The sequence below is a fragment of the Cryptomeria japonica genome, chromosome 7 (genome assembly GCF_030272615.1).
Source record: "Cryptomeria japonica chromosome 7, Sugi_1.0, whole genome shotgun sequence".
NCBI classification, from domain to species: Eukaryota; Viridiplantae; Streptophyta; class Pinopsida; order Cupressales; family Cupressaceae; genus Cryptomeria; species Cryptomeria japonica.
This window is the reverse complement of record NC_081411.1, coordinates 43,369,191-43,379,490: the sequence shown is the minus strand read 5'-3', so window position 1 is coordinate 43,379,490 and position 10,300 is coordinate 43,369,191. Positions and strand designations below refer to the sequence as shown.

Below are 10,300 nucleotides of genomic sequence, written 5' to 3'. Positions count from 1 at the left end.
AAATTGTCAAAAAATCTTAACAAATTAAAACATTGTTAAAATTGTAAACTTCAAAATAGAATTATATAGATTACCACAAAATAAATCATCTTTTATCATTAAATATAATAAATAAAATTCAATATATATTTTAATTTTATAAAATTAAAAATAATCAATAAATAATATTCATTCTCTTTTAATAGAAGAATCTTTCTTTCATACCAACGAACCACTCACATTCACCAAAAAGAGCTAAATTCACGATTAATTCCAAAGCGTTCGGGGAACATTGGAGAGGAGTGCCTGTAGACCGTTCCCCATACCAAAGAAAATAACAGAAGGTTTGAACCTCTATGGACAGCTCTCACTAAAAATGAATACTTTTTAACAATTTCCAAGACGACTCCATTTATGAATGATATAGCTTATCAACAATTGCACGTAACACATGCACACCAATCCCTTTTACGCAAAAAGCCCCCTTCAATATTCCACAATTCCTTAGACTATCTTCAATTCGCCGATACTGGTAGTTCATAAAATTAACCACCATTGTAATTATCCGTTCTCCTTGTCGCACCTGAAATCTAGGGTAGAAAATTTTATTCACCTCTTCTACCGGAGAAGAGCTATCGACCTTTATCACAAAGCATACAATGAATTCATACATTGGCCTGTCGCCACTAGTTAGTGCATAGGTTTCAAATTCAGAAAAAGAGAATTGGTTTGAAGTTGACTCTGCTCCATCCACTGCCCTTCCAATCAAAACTGCGGGACAAAATAGCTGCACATTCTGTAATAAAAGACAAAATACTCTCAGTTCATCGTCAGCAATTTCTTTTCAATTACAAATCACTTAACTTACGTAAATATAGAGTGTCTTGTAAGAACGGAAGAAAACACAAGTCTGATAACCAATATTCAAAAAACACACCAAATTGATATTTACGATTCCCTGATAAAAAGGAGGATTGAAATAATTACCTTCAACTTACGAATGGAACTCCGTATTAGTGCATTGCTGCAATAACAGAGACTCATATTGTGTGATACATCCCATTCTTCGATACCTGATATGTTCTGGAGCTTCTCACAGCTGTGAATTATAATCCTCCACAAATAGCGCAGTCTGTCAAGATTCGGCACCTCTTCAAGCTCAGGACAATTTATAATATGCAACTGCCTAAGCTCAAAGTTACCAGACACACTTTTCAAATTTTGACAACCATCCACTTGAAGACGTTCGAACTTTCCACATTCATCAATTATGATCCTCTCCAGGCAACTCGGACCTGCGAAAATTGGTAATTTCGCAAGCTTCGGACAGCCCCTAATGCTGAATTCTACAACTTCTTCACAGCCAAACTGCATTGTTTTCAAATTTTGACAACCTTCTATTTCAAAATAATTCACCTTTCCATTTCTATGGAATGTCATTTTCTGGAGACACTTTATACAACTGAGACACAAGTGATCAAACTCTAGCTTCCCACAATCACAAATTTCCAGTTCTACAAGATTTGCAAGATTAGATAGTCCTAACACACTCTTCAAATTTTGACAACCATTCAATTGAAGAGCTTTGAGCTTTCCACATCCATCAATTATAATCCTCTCCAGGCAACTTGGGCCTCTTATTGGCAATTTCTCAAGCTCTGGACAGCCCCGAATGGTCAATTCTACAAGCTCTTTAAAACCAAACTGCATTGTTTTCAGATTTTGACAACCATCAAATTCAAAATATTTCACCTTTACATGTGTATCAAATTTAATCCTCTCGAGACACTTCAGATCACTGAGACACAAGTGATCAAACTCTTGCTTCCCACATCTACAAATTTCTAATTCTAGAAGCTTTTCAAGACTATATATTCCGCACACACTTTTCAAAATTGAACAACCATCCACTTGAAGACATTTGAGCTTTCCACATCCAGCAATTATAATCCTCTCTAAGCAACTTGGGACTCTAAAAAGGAGAAAGTTTTCAAGCTCTGGACAGCCCCGAACGCTTAATACTACAAGCTCTTCACAGCCGAACTGTATTGTTTTCAAATTTCGACAATCATCCACTTGAAGACATTTCAGCTTTTCACATCCATCAATTATAATCCTCTCCAAGAAACTTGGCCCTCTAAAAACTGGCAATTCTTCAACCTTCGGACAGCCTCGAATGCTAAATTCTACAAGCTCTTCACAGCCAAACTGTATTGATTTCAAAATTTGACAACCATCCAATTCAAAATATTTGAACTTTACAAGTGTATCAAATTTAATCCTCTCGAGACACTTCAGACCACTGAGACACAAGTGATCAAAGTCTTGCTTCCCACAACCACAAATTTCCAATTCTACAAGCTTTGCAAGATTAAATATTCCTAACACACTTTCTAAATTTTGACAACCATCCACTTGAAGACATTTGAGCTTTCCACACCCATCAATTATAATCCTCTCCAGGCAATTTGGGCCTCTAAAAATTGTCAATTCTTCAAGCTCCGGACTGCCCCGAATGTTTAATTCTACAAGCTCTTCACAGCCAAATTGTATTGTTTTCAAATTTTGACAACCATCCATCTTTTCCAGGCAACTTGGACCTCTGAAAACTGGCTCAAGCTCAAGCTCCGGACAGCCCTGAATGCTTAATTCAACAAGCTCTTCATAACCAAACTGTATTGTTTTGAAATTTTGACAGCTATCTAATTCAATATATTTCACCTTTACATATTTATCAAATGTCATCCTCTCGAGACATTTCATACCAGAAAGACTCAAGTGATCAAACTTTAGCTTCTCACAATAATAAATATCCAGTTCTACAAGCTTCAAAAGATCAGATATTCCTAACACACTTCTCAACTTTGTACAATAACCAATTGTGATCCTTTCAAGACAGCTCGGATGAGCAAGCCTTAGCTCCTCAAGGTCTGCACATTGAGTAATCCTTAATAGGACAAGATTTCTAAGATGAGATGTTCCTGTCAATCTTGTGAGTTTATCACAATATACAATAACAAGTGATTTTAAGGTCTTTACACTTCTTAAATTCACTTCCATAAGATTTCCCATATATTCAAGTGTGATCGAGTCAAGGCTGGGATAGTGAATTCCACTAATTAATATCTTGGATACAAAATATTCACCGCTAATCACTAGCTTTTCAAGGCTTTCTAAGAATCCATTTTCTAAACTATCTGAAATTCCTGATAAATCTGGAAACTCTTTCAAAGAGTTTTCATAAATCAGCAGCTCTTTCAAGCGGGAAGGTGCCTGAAATTCAAGATAAAATTTGTGTAAAGACTTCAATGATTTAAAAAATAGTTCAGAGGCAACCATAACATAAGGAATTCCACAATACAGTTTTAAGGGAATTTAATTTTTTACATAGAATATCAAAATACCTCTATGTTATTCTCCCACAACGTTTTGAGCTGTCCAGAGTGGATTTCTAGATGATGCAAATTTTGAAGAGGAATCCATGAAGGAATACTTGATTGTTCCGTGGAATTCCCCTCGAGCTTGAGCCATAGCAAGGAAGCTGACGTCTCAACACAATTTCGTCAAAACATCGAAAGGGAGACTTGAGTGCGTTTGAGACCCTTTCGGTGCCGTGTTGAGTGGGATAAATAATGCAAAAAGATTTCCTTGTAAGATAAATAATGTTTTGTAGAAAATTAGAGATGTTATAATAATTTCATAGAAGAAAAAGGTGTATGAATTGTATTTTTTAATAGTTGAATTTGTATATTAATGTTAATTTTATTTAATTTTAAATGTTTAGGTTGGTAAAATGGTTTAATATATTGATAAATAGTAATATTTTTTACTTAATTTATCTTATTTATCAGTTTTTATTTATTCTTATTTTTATTTTTATTTATACTTATTTTTTTATTTAAATGTATTCTACTTTTAATTACACATTTTCATATATTCATTATTTAGACATTATTTATTATGCTTATATTTTCACTTTTATTCGTACATTCACTCATTTATTTTAAAATCAGAGTTTTTTTCTAGAGAATCAATTTTGTACCACACAAGATCAATCTCAAGTCAATTGAGAATAACCATTTAAATCAAATTTATAAATTCATATACTTTCCTACAAATTATTCTAAATCAACTTGATAGAGATTTTACATGATTTATTGTTACGTGTTGATATTTAATAGTATTCTTTCATATGATTAATACACAAAAAACATAAGAAAATGTATCTACATTACAATCAATAATAAATTGAAAATCAGTGCAAACATTGTACCATACTTTCTATTCTAGAAATGTATGAATAAAAGAGATGTTAAGAGACCTTATACTATTATATTTTTAAACTAAGAATAAAAAGAAAAGTGATTAAATACTTTATTTACATGACATAGTAAAGTACATAAGAAAGATGGATTTTATTTTTGTACCTTATATTTGTCTGGCAACATTGTTTCAAATTAGAGTTGCTTTCAACTACTATTGATGATTCTTTTCAAGTAGCATCGATACTATTTTCTAGATATTTTTGAGAAAGATAAATGACAATTTATTATTTTATATTTTAGTGAAACTTCTATCTTTTTAACTTCACCCATAGCACTTCTATATAATATAGACAATAATTTTGATTTTTTTAACTGATCAGAATTTTATTAGCGCAATTTCAATGACGAGCTGATACACTGCAAAGGTTACAATGAGGAAGCAAAGCACCAGACATTTTATTATTTTTAGGCTCAAAGACATCACATTTTGTTTACTTTTCCTGCTCTTTGTCCTCCTGCGAAGGTTTTTCACGCTCTTTCACTTGTTATTACACCCGATTAGCGTGGTTTTCGCTCAGCAGAATACTTTGAGTGGAAAAAGAGATGTGAACGAACACAATGGGTCATACCTATTATTCTTCCGAGTTTGTCAATATCTATGTTGAAGACAAATATCTTAGAATTCCGACGTACGCGTTATATGTTGTGGTGTCAAGGCTGGCATCCCTTACATATCATTTTTGGATGAACAAGGAAGTAGGCACCTTCACATAATTTCGGTGGTGTAAACACATCACTGCATGTCACTTTTCGTACGTTTGGGCCATTTCAGCCTGCCATTCCCCACAATTTCCGTCGTGTAGCACAGTTTGTGCGCAGAATGCGATGTGAACACCCATGATGGCGCTCCAAAGCGGAGGTCCAGAGTTTATAATTTTGACGATAAGATTTTTGGATTCACCTTAGACGCCCTAGACATTCAACTATTCAAAACTTGAACTATCTAAATAATAAAAGATGAAATCTACACCCACCAAAATACATAGTAGGGCAAAACTCTAGACCTTGTGATATTATAAAAGTTGCAAGATCTGCAGCTGAGAGAGAATCGTGGATGAAAGAAAGCTTAAACATTGATTGCTGGTAGTTGGGGAAAGTTATTTTGTAACAACGGGTGTGATAGAAATACATATTGAGTCATATCATGTTACTTAAAATTGTTTAAATCATATTTTATTATTGGGTCCTTAGGAAGTGTGTAGTTACAAGAGGAATTTGGAAATTGTGAGAGAGGAGGCACCGCACAAATTTTAGATTCTAGAAGAAATTTGGAAACAAGAACTTTCAGGTTCCAGAGGAAAATTGGAAACAAGAACTTGAAATTGAACTTCATCGTTAGAGTTCAAGTTTCATAAGGGCCTTGGAACATAGAATGTAAGTAGCAACTAGTAGGCATTTGACCCAAATAAGAAATGGAACATGAAACCAACAAGAGACCAACAAATGGTGAGAGTGGGGAAAGAATTGGAACTTGGATCAAAGGGTGGCAAGAGTTGAGTCTCAAACTAGAATATGAACTTAAAAGGGTTGATGAACTTGGGTTTTAGGTCTTAGGTTTCAAGTCTTGGGTGAACTCCTAGGTCTGATGTCTATTGTAGGGATTTGGGTGAAGAGGAAGTTGGAACTAAAGCCAAGAGGTTTCAAGTTCCAATTGAGGTTCATGGTCTAGTAAGACTGAAAGAACTTGGATGGGGTTGAATGTAGGTAAGACACATGGACTAGAACCTAACGTTGCAAGTCCTAGTTGACACATAGGGTTTGACAAGAAAACAACAAGAACTTACCAACCATTGAGCTTCAAGAGGGAATGAGAAATTGGAACCTTGGGTTCCTAGTTTAATGTCCCTACAAGGTTTTTGGGTTTAAACAAGGAACTAAAGCAAGCATGAGCAAGAAACAAAATACATAAGGGAATATGGAATGGGAACATGAAGTTCTAATTTCATTGAGGCCCAAGGCATACCGAGGAATCATGGGAAGGAACATGAACACAGAACCTTATATTTTAGGTTTTAATTGGGGTCCAAGGTCCATAAAGAGCTACAAAAGCAGAGACACTCCAAGATATTTAAGAAAAATTAGTGAATCCCTAAAATTTGATGGACTCCTAATAGGACTTTTGGTTTATTATGAAGATAATTGGTTCTAAATGAGTCCACCAAGGTTAAAGTCTTGTTGTGTGCAAGACCCAAATACCATAAGGGATTGAAAAAAAAAAAAAATTGGAATACAAATAAGCTATTCTATTGATTGAAGAGATTACAAGAGCTTCTTGATCAACTGATCAAGGATCAGACTAACAGATAGATAATGAATTACAATTGCCTCATTATATAGAGATATTAGATACATCTAGATATTGGAAAACTTGTATTATTGGAAATAAAGAAAAAAACTAAAATAGTTTTTGCTGCATACTCATCCAAATAAAGATAAAAAACTAAAAACATAAAACTATGCAAGTGGGAGAAATTACTAAACAATATTCCTTCAACATCCCCCTTAATTTCAACCACTAATTGATGTACCACAAAGAACAATTGTATTTTCCTTGGGCTTCAACAAGCTCAACTCCTACCATGATCTATTATGCAGCGATCTCTGTTTAGATTGCAAATTCTTGAATTTTAACTCCATCAAGCCTTTTCTAAGACATGGATTTGACTTTCTCACACAATTGCATATCGATGGCTTAAAATAATTTCTCCAGTTTTCACCAAACTTGTGATCTTCTCTCCTCTCCTAGAAGGCTTCCCTCCTTTTTTTGACAATATGGCCTCTTCAAAGACTATGATTGGGCTTCCTCACACAACTTCATGTTGGTGGCTTTGACTAATTCTTCAGTATTTACAAGATCCATGATCTTCTTCATACAAATCAATATTTTTTAATGATTTATGATAGTTGTCTTTTTTTCCTTCAACAATCTTATAGACAAAGGGCTTCACCTTTTTGAAGGTAGTTTTAAACTTATAATTTATGGTAGATTGCAATCTCCTCTTTCTAGGGTTGATTGCACCTCATTGAGGAGGTGGCTTTTGCATTGAAAGTAGGCTTGACATTGTTGGCTTCAAAAATACTTCACCCTTTGAACACAAGTTGCCTTGCTAATGGAAAAATATCACAAAAATGGTTTGTGATCTTTGTCGATCTCCTCTAGTGGCTTCCTATGGATTGCTTATTTTGTCTTCAACTATAGTTGGATTTAGTAATTTCTTCAGTGCTCTGACTAGTTCTTCAACCCACATTTTTGCTTCTTCAAATTCATGAACCTAGAAAACTTTGTTGAACCTGCTCTGATACCAAATGAAAGAAATATAAAATTGGAAAGCAAATAAACTATTCTATTGATTGAAGAGATTACAAGAGCTTCTTGATCAACTAATCAAGGATCAGACTAACTGATAGATAATGAATTACAACTGCCTCATTATATAGAGGTCTTAGATACATCTAGATATTGGAAAACTTGTATTATTGGAAATAAAGAAAAAAACTAAAACAGTTTTTGCTGCATAGTCATCCAAATAAAGTTAAAAAATCAAAAACATAAAACTATGCAAGTGGGAGAAATTACTAAACAATATTCCAACAGGGATGAGGTTGAGATCGTGCCCTAAGCGATTTTAGCTAGGCAGGTAGTAGGTATGCCTCTCATTCTGTGGCTATCAATCAAAGAGGTTCTAGCTAAAGGTTTGTATTCCTATTTTAGATCTAGCTAAATGATTTTGTGAATTTGATATAAAACCCTTCAACAATTAAAAATACTTATTACATTCTACCCTAACTTTATTATAATGATAATTTTTATTAAAAATATTGTGGATTCCTTCCATCTTATATAATAGATAAACTTGATGCCACCACAAACTCGAGTGGTAGAAACTAAATTGACTTAATAGATGACTTCTTATCAACATACAAGTGACACAAACATACCTTTTCAAAATTATTTTCCATGAAATTTCATAAAATAAAATAGAATAGAATACAAAAAAATTAATGTCCACTACCCCAAAATAACCCATGACTATTTTTGAGACACGACGGACCTCCGTCTCATTCACCTCTCAAGAATTATGAATTTGAGCCTCACACATTCTCCTCAAAAAAAGGGGGTTGTATGCACTTGGCTTTCAACTTTGGCTTGTTTTGTTTTTAGCAACCGAGATGACGTTTCACATTGACTAAAGGTGATGATTCCCTTTCTGAGCGACGATTGGGCAGGCCTAAGTAATGAAAGGAACCATTTTTCCCTTGTTATCCCACCTAGTTTCCCTGGTGTAGCGTTATTTTATGGTGAGGACAATAATTTGACTGGAGAAAGCTTAAAGCGCATTAGATGCGATATTTCAAATGATTTGTTTCAACTGAGATGTGCCACCTTATGTTATTAGGGAAATATTTCCTCACGGGACAGTTAGAAATGAGGTTATAAATTTAAGTGCAATCAAAGCATTGTTGGATATGAAACCCAACACACTCATGTTTTCTCTCCGATAAAGTCTTGGCCTTTCACATTCTGGATTTTGTAATTCTTTATATAAAGGATATTGCTGTTGTCTGCAAAGTATCCCAATAATAATGTCTAACTAACATATTGCCCTACTTGAAATTGGATGTAATCATTTGGTGAATCAATGTAAAACTGGCGTTTTATGTCTTGTTCACAATTTTTGAATCTCTAATTTTGTTTATAAATTATTTTATCTGTTGTTATTAATTTTAACAATTGGTATTGTTTATGGTGAAAATGGATACAAATAACAACAATATTGAAAGGCTAAAATGAATCCAACCACTAAACCCTAACCTAACAATAAACAAAGATCCACCATAACATATGAAGATTACCTAAGACAATGCAAATAACTCAAAATCACAAAGATTATACCATCACATGTCCAATAGGGTTTTGATCTCCATTCTTCCTATCTCTATTGATCTTGCTTGATATATTTGCTCTCAGATTTTTATATGCACAAGAGCTCAACAAAGAACGGAATGTGGTTGTAAGTGGAATGGTAGTGTAACCAAGTACTCCAAAATCAGTCATTAGGGTTTGACAATGAAGAAAGCATCTCCTTAAATAGAAGACACAATAAGAAATGGAGGGTTAAGATTGAGAGGTGTAAAAAGAGAGGTCGGCTAGGATTAGAGGGTAGGTAAAAGAAATAGTAAAATAATGAAAGAGGTAGGTAGTGTATGAATTAAGAGATGAATGACATGTGTCATGTGTAGAAAAAGATAATGAATTAATTAAATAAATAAAGATTTATTCAATTAATAGAAGAAGTAGGACAATTAAATAAATAAAATATTTATTTAATTTAGGAAAGGGATAATTTAAATAAATAAATGTATTTATTTAAATGAGAAATAAGGCTAGAAGAGGATAAATGAATTAATTAAATAAATAAAAATTTATTTAATTAATAGAAGAATTAGGCTTAGATAATTAAATAAATAAAATATTTATTTAATTAGACATGACAATTTTGAGTGTCTACAGGTATCAAAGCTGGTTGTGTTCAATAGGAGAGATTTGAGTTTGAGTGGGGAGCAATGGTGATTGAAGAAGGAAAGGTTGAAAGTTTTAATGGTCAAAATTATCCATTATGAAAAATGTAGATGGAGGATTTCTTGGACCAAAAAGATTTATGGTGACCATTACAAGGTAAAGCCAAGAAACTAGTATCTATTTTAGATGAAGATTGGGATATTCTAGATAGGAAAGCACTAGGAGTGATTCGGTTGTCTGTATCTCCTTCCATGACATTTAACATATCTAAAGCAACAACAGCTGCTGAATTGATGAGTCATTTGGAAAAGCTATATGAGAAACCTTAAACATCAAATAAGGTATTTTTAATTAAGTGGTTGTTGAATATGACAGTCGTTGAAAAGAAGTTCTGTTGTAGAACATTTAAATAATTTTAATATTATTACCAATCAGTTAGCTTATGTTAAAATTAATTTTGATGAAGAAGTTAGGT

General features: G+C 33.3%; 1 protein-coding gene across 1 annotated transcript; it reads right to left on the bottom strand.

Moving 5' to 3' along the window:
* Positions 1-220: 220 nt before the first annotated feature.
* On the bottom strand, positions 221-2,559 carry LOC131856389 (uncharacterized). Its single transcript, XM_059208159.1, has 2 exons — positions 967-2,559; positions 221-775 (listed from the first exon to the last, which is right to left on the bottom strand). Exons 1-2 carry the CDS (start codon positions 2,557-2,559, stop codon positions 392-394), a joined length of 1,977 nt encoding a protein of 658 aa, XP_059064142.1. The 3' UTR covers positions 221-391.
* Positions 2,560-10,300: the final 7,741 nt, after the last annotated feature.

Bases quoted from the DNA above. Each gene is read 5' to 3' on its own strand.
- LOC131856389 (XM_059208159.1), bottom strand. From the start codon at position 2,559: ATGGATGGTTGTCAAAATTTGAAAACAATACAATTTGGCTGTGAAGAG. The intron at 776-966 runs GTAATTATTTCA...CTTTTATTACAG, and splicing joins GTTCCATTCGTAAGTTGAAG to AATGTGCAGCTATTTTGTCC.